Source organism: Salvelinus namaycush, unplaced genomic scaffold (genome assembly GCF_016432855.1).
Source record: "Salvelinus namaycush isolate Seneca unplaced genomic scaffold, SaNama_1.0 Scaffold28, whole genome shotgun sequence".
NCBI classification, from domain to species: Eukaryota; Metazoa; Chordata; class Actinopteri; order Salmoniformes; family Salmonidae; genus Salvelinus; species Salvelinus namaycush.
The window spans coordinates 506120-522568 of record NW_024059674.1 but is presented as its reverse complement, the minus strand read 5'-3'; the positions used below and the strand labels follow the sequence as shown (position 1 = coordinate 522568).

Sequence of the window (16449 nt, the reverse complement as noted above, 5' to 3'; positions counted from 1 at the left end):
CAGCGAACAGTTTTGACTGGGCCTGAGCGGGAACTGTACTTTCCTCAGTGGTAGGGAGGCGAGCAGCAGTAGGTGGATGAACGCGTGCCCTTGTTTGGGTGTAGGGCCTGATCAGAGCCTGAAGGTACTGAGGTGCCGTTCCCCTCACAGCTCCGTAGGGCAAGCACCATTGGTCTTGTAGCGGATGCGAAGCTTCAACTGGAAGCCAGTGGAGCGAGCGAGGAGCGGGTGAGTGAGAGAACTTGGGAAGGTGAACACCAGAGGCTGCGGCGTTCTGGATGAGTTGTAGGGGTTTAATGGCACAGGCAGGTTTTCGTGGGAGTCTGTTCTAGCCCAGCAACAGCGAGTTGCAGTAATCCAGACGGGAGATGACAAGTGCTGGATTATGGACCGCGCCGCTTCCTTGTGAGGCAGGGTCGTACTCGGCGATGTTGTAGAGCATGAACTACAGGAAGGGCCACCGCTTGATGTTATTGAGAACGACAGGGTGTTGTCCAGATCACGCCAAGGTTCTTAGCGCTCTGGGAGGAGGACACAATGGAGTTGTCACCGTGATGGCGAGATCATGGAACGGGCAGAGTCCTTCCCCGGAGAGAAGAGCAGCTCCGTACTTGCCGAGTTCAGCTGAGGTGGTGATCCGTCATCCCATGATATGTCTGCCAGACATGCAGAGATGCGATTCGCCACCTGGTCATCAGAAGGGGGAAAGGAGAAGATAATTGGTGTCGTCTGCATAGCATGATAGGAGAGACCATGTTGAGGTTATGACAGAGCACAGTGACTTGTGTATAGCGAGAATAGGAGAGGGCTAGAACAGAGCTCCTGGGACACCAGTGGTGAGAGCGCGTGGTGAGGGACAGGATTCTCGCCACCCACCTGGTAGGATCGACCTGTCAGGTAGACGCAATCAACGTGGGCCGCGCCGAGATGCCAACCGTGAGGGTGGAGAGGAGGATCTGATGGTTCACAGTATCGAAGGCAGCCGATAGGTCTAGAAGGATGAGAGCAGAGGAGAGAGAGGTTAGCTTTTAGCAGTGCGGAGCGCCTCTCGTGATACAGAGTAAAGCAGTCTCAGTTGAATGACTAGTCTTGAAACCTGACTGATTTGGATCAATAAGGTCATTCTGAGAGAGATAGCAGGAGAGCTGGCCAAGGACGGCACGTTCAATGAGTTTGGAGAGAAAAGAAAGAAGGGATACTGGTCTGTAGTTGTGACATCGGAGGGATCGAGTGTAGGTTTTTCAGAAGGGGTGCAACTCTCGCTCTCTGAGACGGAAGGGACGTAGCCAGCGGTCAAGGATGAGTTGATGAGCGAGGTGAGGTAAGGGAGAAGGTCTCGGAAATGGTCTGGAGAAAGAGAGGAGGGGATAGGTTCAAGCGGGCAGTTGTGGGCGGCCGGCCCGTCATCAAGACCGAGATTTCATCTGGACGAGAGAGGGAGAAAGAGGTCAGAGCACAGGGTAGGGCAGTTTTGTGAGCAGAAACCAGCGGTCGTTTGACTTAGAAACGAGGATCGATGTCGTCGACCTTCTTTTCAAAATGGTCTGACGAAGTCATACTGCAGAAGGGGAAGAGGGGGGGGAGGGGGAGGGAGGGATTCAGGAGGGAGGAGAAGGTGGCAAAGAGCTTCCTAGGGTTAGAGGCAGATGCTTGGAATTTAGAGTGGTAGAAAGTGGCTTTAGCAGCAGAGACAGAAGAGGAAAATGTAGAGAGGAGGGAGTGAAAGGATGCCAGGTCCGCAGAGAGTTTGACCTCCGGGTGCATCTCAGAGTCCACTCTGGAGAGAAGCCCTACCAGTGCCATGAGTGTGGCAGACTTAACATGAACTAACACTATCTTCCCCCATGCAGGAGAAGTCAGGAATCCCAGTTTCTGGCCGGACATCGTGGAGAGGCTTCCTACAATAGGTGTCCCGGACCAATACCATGACAACCACACAGCTAAGCCAATAGGAATCCCGGACCAATACCATGACAACCACACAGCTAAGCCAATAGGAGTCCCGGACCAATACCATGACAACCACACAGCTAAGCCAATAGGAGTCCCGGACCAATACCATGACAACCACACAGCTAAGCCAATAGGAGTCCTGCACCAATACCATGACAACCACACAGCTAAGCCAATAGGAGTCCTGCACCAATACCATGACAACCACACAGCTAAGCCAATAGGAGAGGATTGCCAAACTCCATCAACTCTACAGATACACATGAGAACTCACACTGTAGAGAACCAGTCTAGACCGCAGTGCCCTCTCTGCGGGGCAGAGTTCTCTCAGAAAGGTCTTCTGGATGATCACCTGGTGATCGCCCACTCCCATGAGAAACCAGAGAAGCCTTACCCCTGTCCAGACTGTGGGAAGAGGTTCTCCAGCAAGAATTACATCAAGATCCACCGGAAGATCCACAGTGGGAAGATCTCTTACCACTGCGCCCAGTGTGATAAGAGTTTCCTGTCAGCGGAGGGGCTCAAGAAGCACGAGAGCGCTCACCGAGGAGAGAGGCCGTACCGATGCCCTGCGTGTGGCAAGTGTTTCAAACAACAATCCCAGCTGACCTGTCACTTCAAGATCCACACCGGAGAGAGGAGCCATCTCTGCTTCCTGTGTGGGAAGAGTTTCGCCAGAGAGTTTGACCTCCGGGTGCATCTCAGAGTCCACTCTGGAGAGAAGCCCTACCAGTGCCATGAGTGTGGCAAGAGCTACAGGTACAGAGCAGGCATCCGGTCACACATGCAGCAGATGCACCCTGGGAAGCCTATAGTGGAACCAACGCCACCCATCCCCACAGGCCCTCGCTACGGCAGTGGAGGAAGTGGTCTTCCAACAGCCCTTATCAGAAAGGTATGTGCTTTGGTTTGCTGTAAGCTATCGCTTTCAGGTTTTGTTTTGGGGGGGGGGGTTCACTCTAAAATCTAGACGTTTCTGGAATTGGTTTGGGTTTATGGTTAGAATGGATGGGGGTTAGGTTAAAGTTAGGCATAGATTTAGCCAACCGCCACTCAAAATCTGCTACATATACACTTCCTGTTTGACAAGGAACAGAAAGGGGGGCCGAGGTTGGACGCTACCCTGAGAAACCCTACAGCAAACATTATATTACTACTGACTGTTAACCAAGAATGACTTATGTTTTCATTGTAGGATCCCGGTGACGAATCCAGCCACAAAGCTATAGAGTCCCAGGGTCCTGATCCAAGACATGGCAGCAAGGCCTCCAGTCAAACACCTCGGTTGAAGGCCAGAGCTGAAGAAGAGGAGGAAGAGGAGGAGGAGGAAGAAGAAGAAGAGGTGAACGTTGATGGTTCGGGTAATTCTGAAGAAGACGACGCCAGTTGGAAACCTGCTCTTCGTCTTGGTAAGTGGAGAACAGAAAACCATTCAACTATAGCCTGTTCATTTGGCTGTGTTTTAAAATGGCACCCTGTCAACAGAAAACCATTCAACTACAGCCTGTTCATTTGGCTGTGTTTTAAAATGGCACCCTGTCAACAGAAAACCATTCAACTATAGCCTGTTCATTTGGTGTGTGTTTAAAATGGCACCCTGTCAACAGAAAACCATTCAACTATAGCCTGTTCATTTGGCTGTGTTTTAAAATGGCACCCTGTCAACAGAAAACCATTCAACTACGCCTGTTCATTTGGCTGTGTTTTAAAATGGCACCCTGTCAACGAAAACCATTCAACTATAGCCTGTTCATTTGGCTGTGTTTAAAATGGCACCCTGTCAACAGAAAAACCATTCAACTAAGCCTGTTCATTTGGCGTGTTTTAAAATGGCACCCTGTCAACAGAAAACCATTCAACTATAGCCTGTTCATTTGGCTGTGTTTTAAAATGGCACCCTGTCAACAGAAAACCATTCAACTATAGCCTGTTCATTTGGCTGTGTTTTAAAATGGCACCCTGTCAACAGAAAACCATTCAACTATAGCCTGTTCATTTGGCTGTTTTTTTTTAAATGGCACCCTGTCAACAGAAAACCATTCAACTATAGCCTGTTCATTTGGCTGTGTTTTAAAATGGCACCCTGTCAACAGAAAACCATTCAACTATAGCCTTTTCATTTGGCTGTGTTTTAAAATGGCACCCTTCAACAGAAAACCATTCAACTATAGCTGTTCATTTGGCTGTGTTTTAAAATGGCACCCTGTCAACAGAAACCATTCAACTATAGCCTGTTCATTTGGCTGGGTTTAAAATGGCACCCTGTCAACAGAAAACCATTCAACTATAGCCTGTTCATTTGGCTGTGTTTTAAAATGGCACCCTGTCAACAGAAAACCATTCAACTATAGCTGTTCATTTGGCTGGGTTTTAAAATGGCACCCTGTCAACAGAAAACCATTCAACTATAGCCTGTTCATTTGCTGTGGTTTTAAAATGGCACCCTGTCAACAGAAAACCATTCAACTATAGCCTGTTCATTTGGCTGGGTTTAAAATGGGACCCTGTCAACAGAAAACCATTCAACTATGCCTGTTATGGGTGTGTTTTAAAATGGCACCCTGTCAACAGAAAACCATTAACTATAGCCTGTTATATTGGCTGTGTTTAAAATGGCACCCTGTCAACAGAAACCATTCAACTAAGCCTGTTCATTTGGCTGGTTTTAAAATGGCACCCTGTCAACAGAAAACCATTCAACTATAGCCTGTTCATTTGGCTGTGTTTTAAAATGGCACCCTGTCAACAGAAAAAACATTCAACTAAACCGTTCATTTGGCTGTGTTTTAAAATGGCACCCTGTCAACAGAAAACCATTCAACTATAGCCGGTTCATTGGCTGTGTTTTAAAATGGCACCCTGTCAACAGAAAACATTCAACTAAGCCTGTTCATTTGGCTGTGTTTTAAAATGGCACCTGTCAACAGAAAAACCATTCAACTATAGCCTGTTCATTTGGCTGGGTTTTAAAATGGCACCCTGTCAACAGAAAACCATTCAACTATAGCCTGTTCATTTGGCTGGGTTTTAAAATGGCACCCTGTCAACAGAAAACCATTCAACTATAGCCTGTTCATTTGGCTGTGTTTTAAAATGGCACCCCTGTCAACAGAAAACCATTCAACTATAGCCTGTTCATTTGGCTGTGTTTTAAAATGACACCTCGTCAACAGAAAACCATTCAACTAAGCCGTGCATTTGGCTGTGTTTTAAATGGCACCCTGTCAACAGAAAAACATTCAACTATAGCTGTCATTTGCTGTGTTTTAAAATGGCACCTGTCAACAGAAAACCATCAACTACAGCCTGTTCATTTGGCGTGTTTTAAAATGGCACCCTGTCAACAGAAAACCATTCAACTATAGCCTGTTCATTTGGCTGTGTTTAAAATGGCACCTGTCAACAGAAAACCATTCAACTATAGCCTGTTCATTTGGTGTGTTTTAAAATGGCACCCTGTCAACAGAAAACCATTCAACTATAGCCTGTTCATTTGGCTGTTTTTAAAATGGCACCTGTCAACAGAAAACCATTCAACTAAGCCTGTTCATTTGGCTGTGTTTTAAAATGGCACCCTGCAACAGAAAACCATTCAACTATAGCCTGTTCATTTTGGCTGTGTTTTAAAATGGCACCCTGCAACAGAAAACCATTCAACTATAGCCTGTTCATTTGGCTGTGTTTTAAATGGCACCCTGTCAACAGAAAACCATTCAACTATAGCCTGTTCATTTGGCTGTGTTTTTAAAATGGCAACCTGTCAACAGAAAACCATTCAACTATAGCTGTTCATTTGGCTGTTTTAAAATGGCACCCTGTCAACAGAAAAAAACATTCAACTCAGCCTGTTCATTGGCTGGTTTTAAAATGGCACCCTGTCAAAAGAAAACCATCAACTATAGCCTGTTCATTTGGCTGTGTTTTAAAATGGCACCTGTCAACAGAAAACCATTCAACTAAGCCTGTTCATTTGGCTGTGTTTTAAAATGGCACCCTGTCAACAGAAAAACATTCAACTAAGCCTGTTCATTTGGCTGTGTTTTAAATGCACCCTGTCAACAGAAAAACCATTCAACTAAGCCTGTTCATTTGGCTGTGTTTTAAAATGGCACCCTGTCAACAGAAAAACATTCAACTATAGCCTGTTCATTTGGCTGTGTTTTAAAATGGCACCCTGTCAACAGAAAAACATTCAACTATAGCCTGTTCATTTGGCTGTGTTTTAAAATGGCACCCTGTCAACAGAAAACCATTCAACTATAGCCTGTTCATTTGGCTGGGTTTTAAATGGCACCCTGTCAACAGAAAAACCATTCAACTATAGCCTGTTTCATTTGGCTGTGTTTTAAAATGGCACCCTGTCAACAGAAAACCATTCAACTATAGCCTGTTCATTTGGCTGGTTTTAAAATGGCACCTGTCAACAGAAAACCATTCAACTATAGCCTGTTCATTTGGCTGTGTTTAAAATGGCACCTGTCAACAGAAAAAACATTCAACTATAGCCTGTTCATTTGGCTGGTTTTTAAAATGGCACCCTGTCAACAGAAAAACATTCAACTATAGCCTGTTTATTTGGCTGTGTTTTAAAATGGCACCCTGTCAACAGAAAACCATTCAACTATAGCCTGTTCATTTGGCTGGGTTTTAAAATGGCACCCTGTCAACAGAAAACCATTCAACTATAGCCTGTTCATTTGGCTGGGTTTTAAAAATGGCACCTGTCAACAGAAAACATTCAACTATAGCCTGTTCATTGGCGGGTTTTAAAATGGCACCCTGTCAACAGAAAACCATTCAACTAAGCCTGTTCATTTGGCTGCTGTTTTAAAATGGCACCCTGTCAACAGAAAACCATTCAACTATAGCCTGTTCATTTGGCTGTGTTTTAAAATGGCACCCTGTCAACAGAAAACCATTCAATACGCCTGTTCATTTGGCTGTGTTTTTAAAATGGCACCTGTCAACAGAAAACCATTCAACTATGCCTGTTCTTGGCTGTGTTTTAAAATGGCACCCTGTCAACAGAAAACCATTCAACTAAGCCTTTCATTTGGCTGTGTTTTAAAATGGCACCCTGTCAACAGAAAACCATTCAACTATAGCTGTTATTTGGCTGTGTTTTAAAAGGCACCCTGTCAACAGAAAACCATTCAACTTAGCCTGTTCATTTGGCTGTGTTTAAAATGGAACCTGTAACAGAAAACCATTCACTATAGCCTGTTCATTTGGCTTGTTTTTAAATGGCACCCTGTCAACGAAAACCATTCAACTATAGCCTGTTCATTTGGCTGTGTTTTAAAATGGCACCCTGTCAACAGAAAACCATTCAACTATAGCCTGTTCATTTGGCTGTGTTTAAAATGGCACCCTGTCAACAGAAAACCATTCAACTATAGCCTGTTCATTTGGCTGTGTTTTAAAATGGCACCCTGTCAACAGGAAACCATTCAACTATAGCCTGTTCATTTGGCTGTGTTTTAAAATGGCCACTGTCAACAGAAAACCATTCAACTATAGCCTGTTCATTGGCTGTTTTTTTAAATGGCACCCTGTCAACAGAAAACCATTCAACTATAGCCTGTTCATTTGGCTGTGTTTTAAAATGGCACCCTGTCAACAGAAAACCATTCAACTATAGCCTGTTCATTTGGCTGTGTTTTAAAATGGCACCCTGTCAACAGAAAACCGTTCATTTGGCTGTGTTTTAAAATGGCACCCTGTCAACAGAAAACCATTCAACTATAGCCTGTTCATTTGGCTGGGTTTTAAAATGGCACCCTGTCAACAGAAAACCGTTCATTTGGCTGTGTTTTAAAATGGCACCCTGTCAACAGAAAACCATTCAACTATAGCCTGTTCATTTGGCTGTGTTTTAAAATGGCACCTGTCAACAGAAAACATTAACTATAGCCTGTTCATTTGGCTGTGTTTTAAAATGGCACCTGTCAACAGAAAACCATTCAACTAAGCCTTCATTTGGCTGTGTTTTAAAATGGCACCTGTCAACAGAAAACCATTCAACTATAGCCTGTTCATTTGGCTGTGTTTTAAAATGGCACCCTGTCAACAGAAAAAAACATTCAACTACAGCCTGTTCATTTGGCTGTGTTTTAAAATGGCACCCTGTCAACAGAAAACCATAACTATAGCCTGTTCATTTGGCTGTGTTTTAAAATGGCACCCTGTCAACAGAAAACCGTTCATTTGGCTGTGTTTTAAAATGGCACCCTGTCAACAGAAAAACCATTCAACTATAGCTGTTCATTTGGCTGGGTTAAAATGGCACCCTGTCAACAGAAAACCATTCAACTATAGCCTGTTCATTTGGCTGTGTTTTAAAATGGCACCCTGTCAACAGAAAACCATTCAACTATAGCCTGTTCATTTGGCTGTGTTTTAAAATGGCACCCTGTCACAGAAACCATTCAACTATAGCCTGTTCATTTGGCTGTGTTTTAAAATGCACCCTGTCAACAGAAAACCATTCAACTACAGCCTGTTCATTTGGCTGTGTTTTAAAATGGCACCTGTCAACAGAAACCATTCAACTATAGCCTGTTCATTTGGCTGTGTTTTAAAATGGCACCCTGTCAACAAAAACATTCAACTAAGCCTGTTCATTTGGCTGTGTTTTAAATGGCACCCGTCAACATGAAAACATTCATATAGCCTGTTCATTTGGCTGGTTTTTAAATGGCAACCTGTCAACAGAAAACCATTAACTATAGCCTGTTCATTTGGCTGTGTTTTAAAATGGCACCCTGTCAACAGAAAACCATTCAACTATAGCCTGTTCATTTGGCTGGTTTTAAAAAGGCACCCTGTCAACAGAAAACCATTCAACTACTAGCCTGTTCATTTGGCTGTGTTTAAAATGGCACCCTGTCAACAGAAAACCATTCAACATAGCCTGTTCATTGGTCTGTGTTTTAAAATGGCACCCTGTCAACAGAAAACCATTCACTATAGCCTGTTCATTGGCTGTGTTTTAAAATGGCACCCGTCAACAGAAAAACATTCAACTATCAGCCTGTTCATTTGGCTGTGTTTTAAAATGGCACCCTGTCAACAGAAAACCATTCAACTATAGCCTGTTCATTTGGCTGTGTTTTAAAATGGCACCTGTCAACAGAAAACCATTCAACTATAGCCTGTTCATTTGGCTGTGTTTTAAAATGGCACCCTGTCAACAGAAAACCATTCAACTATAGCCTGTTCATTTGGCTGTGTTTTAAAATGGCACCCTGTCAACAGAAAACCGTTCATTTGGCTGTGTTTTAAAATGGCACCCTGTCAACAGAAAACCATTAATAAGCCTGTTCATTTGGCTGTGTTTTAAATGACCCCTGTCAACAGAAAACATTCAACTAAGCCTGTTCATTTGGCTGTGTTTTAAAATGGCACCCTGTAACAGAAAAACATTCAACTATAGCCTGTTCATTTGGCTGTGTTTTAAAATGGCACCCTGTCAACAGAAAACCATTCAACTATAGCCTGTTCATTTGGCTGTGTTTAAAATGGCACCCTGTCAACAGAAAACCATTCAACTAAGCCTGTTCATTTGGCTGGGTTTTAAAATGGCACCCTGTCAACAGAAAACCATTCAACTATAGCTGTCATTTGGCTGTTTTTAAAATGGCACCTGTCAACAGAAAACCATTCAACTATAGCCTGTTCATTGGCTGTGTTTAAAATGGCACCCTGTCAACAGAAAACCATTCAACTATAGCCTGTTCATTGGCTGGTTTTAAAATGGCACCCTGTCAACAGAAAACCATTCAACTATAGCCTGTTCATTTGGCTGTGTTTTAAAATGGCACCCTGTCAACAGAAAAACATTCAACTATAGCCTGTTGTTATTTGGCTGTTTTTTAAAATGGCACCCTGTCAACAGAAAACCATTCAACTATAGCCTGTTCATTTGGCTGTGTTTTAAAATGGCACCTGTCAACAGAAAACCATTCAACTATAGCCTGTTCATTTGGCTGGGTTTTAAAGGCACCTGTCAACAGAAAACCATTCAACTATAGCTTTCATTTGGCTGTGTTTTAAAATGGCACCCTGTCAACAGAAAACCATTCAACTAAGCCTGTTCATTTGGCTGTGTTTTAAAATGGACCTGTCAACAGAAAACCATTCAACTATAGCCTGTTCATTTGGCTGTGTTTTAAAATGGCACCCTGTCAACAGAAAACCATTCAACTAGCCTGTTCATTTGGGTGTGTTAAAATGGCACCCTGTCAACAGAAAACCATTCAACTATAGCTGTTCATTTGGCTTGTTTTAAAATGGCACCCTGTCAACAGAAAACCATTCAACATAGCCTGTTCATTTGGCTGTGTTTTAAAATGGCACCCTGTCACGAAAAACATTCAACTATAGCCTGTTCATTTGGCTGTGTTTTAAAATGGCACCCTGTCAACAGAAAACCATTCAACTATAGCCTGTTCATTTGGCTGTTTTTAAAATGGCACCCTGTCAACAGAAAACCATTCAACTATAGCCTGTTCATTTGGCTGTTTTTTTTTAAATGGCACCCTGTCAACAGAAAACCATTCAACTATAGCCTGTTCATTTGGCTGTGTTTTAAAATGGCACCCTGTCAACAGAAAACCATTCAACTATAGCCTGTTCATTTGGCTGTGTTTTAAAATGGCACCCGTCAACAGAAAACCATTCAACTATAGCCTGTTCATTTGGCTGTGTTTTAAAATGGCACCCTGTCAACAGAAAACCATTCAACTATAGCCTGTTCATTTGGCTGTGTTTTTTTAAATGGCACCCTGTCAACAGAAAACCATTCAACTATAGCCTGTTCATTTGGCTTTTTTTAATGGCACCCTGTCAACAGAAAACATTCACTATAGCCTGTTCATTTGGCTGTGTTTAAAATGGCACCCTGTCAACAGAAAACCATTCAACTATACCTGTTCATTTGGCTTGTTTTTAAAATGGCACCCTGTCAACAGAAAACCATTCAACTATAGCCTGTTCATTTGGCTGTGTTTTAAAATGGCACCCTGTCAACAGAAAAACCATTCAACTATAGCCTGTTCATTTGGCTGCTGTTTTAAAATGGCACCCTGTCAACAGAAAACCATTCAACTAAGCCTGTCATTTGGCTGTGTTTTAAAATGGCACCCTGTCAACAGAAAACCATTCAACTATAGCTGTTCATTTGGCTGGTTTTAAAATGGCACCCTGTAACAGAAAAACATTCAACTATAGCCTGTTCATTTGGCTGTGTTTAAAATGGCACCCTGTCAACAGAAAACCATTCAACTATAGCCTGTTCATTTGGCTGTGTTTAAAATGGCACCCTGTCAACAGAAAACCATTCAACTATAGCCTGTTCATTTGGCTGTGTTTTAAAATGGCACCCTGTCAACAGAAAACCATTCAACTATAGCCTGTTCATTTGCTGTGTTTAAAATGGCACCCTGTCAACAGAAAAACCATTCAACTATAGCCTGTTCATTTGCTGTGGTTTTAAAATGGCACACCTGTCAACAGAAAACCATTCAACTATCAGCCTGTTCATTTGGCTGGTTTTAAAATGGCACCCTGTCAACAGAAAACCATTCAACTATAGCCTGTTCATTTGGCTGTGTTTTAAAATGGCACCCTGTCAACAGAAAAAAACATTCAACTACAGCCTGTTCATTTGGCTGTGTTTAAAATGGCACCCTGTCAACAGAAAACCATTCAACTATAGCCTGTTCATTTGGCTGTGTTTTAAAATGGCACCCTGTCAACAGAAACCATTCAACTATAGCCTGTTCATTTGGCTGTTTTTTTTTAAATGGCACCCTGTCAACAGAAAACCATTCAACTATAGCCTGTTCATTTGCGTGTTTTAAAATGGCACCCTGTCAACAGAAAACATTCAACTAAGCCTGTTCATTTGGCTGTGTTTTAAAATGGCACCCTGTCAACAGAAAACCATTCAACTATAGCCTGTTCATTTGGCTGGTTTTAAAATGGCACCCTGTCAACAGAAAACCATTCAACTAGCCTGTTCATTTGGCGGTGTTTAAAATGGCACCCTGTCAACAGAAAACCATTCAACTATAGCCTGTTCATTTGGCTGTGTTTTAAAATGGCACCTGTCAACAGAAAACCATTCAACTATAGCCTGTTCATTTGGCTGTGTTTTAAAATGGCACCCTGTCAACAGAAAACCATTCAAATATAGCCTGTTATTTGGCGTGTGTTTTAAAATGGCACCCTGTCAACAGAAAACCATTCAACTATAGCCTGTTCATTTGGCTGTGTTTTAAAATGGCACCCTGTCAACAGAAAACATATTCAACTAGCCTGTTCATTTGGCTGTGTTTTAAAATGGCACCCTGTCAACAGAAAACCATTCAACTATAGCTGTTCATTTGGCTGTGTTTTAAAATGGCACCCGTCAACAGAAAACCATTCAACTAAGCCTGTTCATTTGGCTGTGTTTTAAAATGGCACCTGTCAACAGAAAACCATTCAACTATAGCCTGTTCATTTGGTGTTTTTTAAAATGGCACCCTGTCAACAGAAAACATTCAACTATAGCCTGTTCATTTGGCTGTGTTTTAAAATGGCACCCTGTCAACAGAAAACCATTCAACTATAGCCTGTTCATTTGGCTGTTTTTTTTTAAATGGCACCCTGTCAACAGAAAACCATTCAACTATAGCCTGTTCATTTGGCTGTGTTTTAAAATGGCACCCTGTCAACAGAAAACCATCAACTATAGCGCTGTTCATTTGGCTGGTGTTTTAAAATGGCACCCTGTCAACAGAAAACCATTCAACTATAGCCTGTTCATTTGGCTGTGTTTTAAAATGGCACCCTGTAACAGAAAACCATTCAACTATAGCCTGTTCATTGGCTGGTTTTAAAATGGCACACCCTGTCAACAGAAAACCATTCAACTATAGACCTGTTCATTTGGCTGGTGTTTAAAATGGCACCCTGTCAACAGAAAACCATTCAACTATAGCCTGTTCATTTGGCTGGTTTTAAAATGGCACCCTGTCAACAGAAAACCATTCAACTATAGCCTGTTCATTTGGCGGTTTTAAAATGGCACCCTGTCAACAGAAAACCATTCAACTAAGCCTGTTCATTTGGCGTGTGTTTTAAAATGGACCCTGTCAACAGAAAACCATTCAACTATAGCCTGTTCATTTGGCTGTGTTTTAAAATGGCACCCTGTCAACAGAAAACCATTCAACTATAGCCTGTTCATTTGGCTGTGTTTTAAAATGGCACCCTGTCAACAGAAAAACATTCAACTACAGCCTGTTCATTTGGCTGTGTTTTAAAATGGCACCCTGTCAACAGAAAACCATTCAACTATAGCCTGTTCATTTGGCTGTGTTTTAAAAGGCACCCTGTCCACAGAAAAACATTCAACTAAGCCGTTCATTTGGCTGTGTTTAAAATGGCACCTGTCAACAGAAAAACCATTCAACTATAGCCTGTTCATTTGGCTGTGTTTTAAAATGGCACCCTGTCAACAGAAAACCATTCAACTATAGCCTGTTCATTTGGCTGTGTTTTAAAATGGCACCCTGTCAACAGAAAACCATTCAACTATAGCCTGTTCATTTGGCTGTGTTTTTTTAAATGGCACCCTGTCAACAGAAAACCATTCAACTATAGTGTTCATTTGGCTGGTTTTAAAATGGCACCCTGTCAACAGAAAACCATTCAACTATAGCCTGTTCATTTGGCTGTGTTTTAAAATGGCACCCTGTCAACAGAAAACCATTCAACTATAGCCTGTTCATTTGGCTGTGTTTTAAAATGGCACCCTGTCAACAGAAAACCATTCAACTAAGCCTGTTCATTTGCGTGTGTTTAAAATAGGCACCTGTCAACAGAAAAACCATTCAACTATAGCCTGTTACATTGGCTGGGTTTTAAAATGGCACCTCGTCAAAGAAAACCATTCAACTATAGCCTGTTCATTTGGCTGTGTTTTAAAATGGCACCCTGTCAACAGAAAACCATTCAACTATAGCCTGTTCATTTGGCTCGGGTTTTAAAATGGCCACCCTGTCAACAGAAAACCATTCAACTACGCCTGTTCATTGGCTGGTGTTTAAAATGGCACCCTGTCAACAGAAAACCATTCAACTATAGCCTGTTCATTTGGCTGGGTTTTAAAATGGCACCCTGTCAACAGAAAACCATTCAACTATAGCTGTTCATTTGGCTGTGTTTTAAAATGGACCCTGTCAACAGAAAACCATTCAACTATAGCCTGTTCATTTGGCTGTGTTTTAAAATGGCACCCTGTCAAAAGAAAACCATTCAACTAAGCCTGTTCATTTGGCTGTGTTTAAAATGGCACCCTGTCAACAGAAAACCATTCAACTAAGCCTGTTATTTGGCTGTGTTTTAAAATGGCACCCTGTCAAAGAAAACCATTCAACTATAGCCTGTTCATTTGGCTGGTTTTAAATGGCACCCTGTCAACAGAAAACCATTCAACTAAGCCTGTTCATTTGGCTGTGTTTTAAAATGGCACCCTGCAACAGAAAACCATTCAACTATAGCCTGTTCATTTGGCTGTGTTTAAAATGGCACCCTGTCAACAGAAAACCATTCAACTAAGCCTGTCATTTGGCTGGTTTTTAAAATGGCACCCTTTCAACAGAAAACCATTCAACTAGCCTGTTTTTGGCTGTGTTTTAAAATGGACACCTGTCAACAGAAAACCATTCAACTATAGCGTTCATTTGGCTGTGTTTTAAAATGGCACCCTGTCAACAGAAAACATTCAACTATAGCCTGTTCATTTGGCTGTTTTTAAATGGACCCTGTCAACAGAAAACATTCAACTATAGCCTGTTCATTTGGCTGTTTTTTTTAATGGCACCCTGTCAACAGAAAACCATTCAACTATAGCCTGTTCATTTGGCTGGTTTTAAAATGGCACCCTGTCAACAGAAAACCATCAACTATAGCCGGTTCATTTGGCTGTGTTTTAAAATGGCACACCTGTCAACAGAAAACCATTCAACTATAGCCTGTTCATTTGGCTGGTTTTAAAATGGCACCCTGTCAACAGAAAACATTAACTATAGCCTGTTCATTTGGTGGGTTTTAAAATGGCACCCTGTCAACAGAAAACCATTCAACTATAGCCTGTTCATTTGGCTGTGTTTTAAAATGGCACCCTGTCAACAGAAAACCATTCAACTATAGCCTGTTCATTTGGCTGGTGTTTTAAAAATGGCACCCTGTCAACAGAAAACCATTAACTATAGCCTGTTCTTGGCTGTGTTTTAAAATGGCACCCTGTCAACAAGAAAACCATTCAACTACAGCTGTTCATTTGGCTGTGTTTTAAAATGGCACCCTGTCAACAGAAAACCATCAACTATAGCCTGTTCATTTGGTGTGTTTAAAATGGCACCCTGTCAACAGAAAACCATTCAACTACCTGCCTGTCATTTGGCTGTGTTTTAAAATGGCACCCTGTCAACAGAAACCATTCAACTATAGCCTGTTCATTGGCTGTGTTTTAAAATGGCACCCTGTCACAGAAAACCATTCAACTAGCCTGTTCATTTGGCTGTGTTTAAAATGGCACCCTGTCAACAGAAAACCATTCAACTACAGCCTGTTCATTTGGCTGTGTTTTAAAATGGCACCCTGTCAACAGAAAACCATTCAACTATAGCCTGTTCATTTGGCTGTGTTTTAAAATGGCACCCTGTCAACAGAAAAACATTCAACTATAGCCTGTTCATTTGGCTGTGTTTTAAAATGGCACCCTCTGTCAACAGAAAAACCATTCAACTATAGCCTGTTCATTTGGCTGTGTTTTAAAATGGCACCCTGTCAACAGAAAACCATTCAACTATAGCCTGTTCATTTGGCTGTGTTTAAAATGGCACCCTGTCAACAGAAAACCATTCAACTATAGCCTGTTCATTTGGCTGGTTTTAAAATGGCACCCTGTCAACAGAAAACCATTCAACTATAGCCTGTTCATGGCTGGTTTTAAAATGGCACCCTGTCAACAGAAAACCATTCAACTATAGCCTGTCATTTGGCGGGTTTTTAAATGGCACCTGTCAACAGAAAACCATCAACTATAGCCTGTTCATTTGGGCTGGTTTTAAAATGGCACCCTGTCAACAGAAAACCATTCAACTATAGCCTGTTCATTGGCTGGGTTTTAAAATGGCACCCTGTCAACAGAAAACCATTCAACTATAGCCTGTTCATTTGGCTGGTTTTAAAATGGCACCCTGTCAACAGAAAACCATTCAACTATAGCCTGTTCATTTGGCTGGGTTTTAAAATGGGCACCATTGTCAACAAGAAAACCATTCAACTATAGCCTGTTCATTTGGCTGTGTTTTAAAATGGCACCCTGTCAACGAAAACCATTCACATATAGCCTGTTCATTTGGCTGGTTTTAAAATGGCACCCTGTCAACAGAAAAACATTCAACTATAGACTGTTCATTTGGCTTGTTTTAAAAGGCA

At 42.0% G+C, this 16449-nt stretch overlaps 1 protein-coding gene across 1 annotated transcript in view; it reads left to right on the top strand.

The window, feature by feature from the left end:
- The window catches only part of LOC120039567 (zinc finger protein 850-like), a 54688-nt gene that overhangs the window by 19430 nt on the left and 18809 nt on the right, over positions 1 to 16449 (top strand). Inside the window, exons 7-8 of the mRNA XM_038984985.1 lie at positions 1851 to 2848; positions 3149 to 3362. Of these exons, the coding sequence (XP_038840913.1) occupies positions 1851 to 2848; positions 3149 to 3362 (1212 nt within the window). The remainder of the gene's footprint in view (positions 1 to 1850; positions 2849 to 3148; positions 3363 to 16449) is intronic.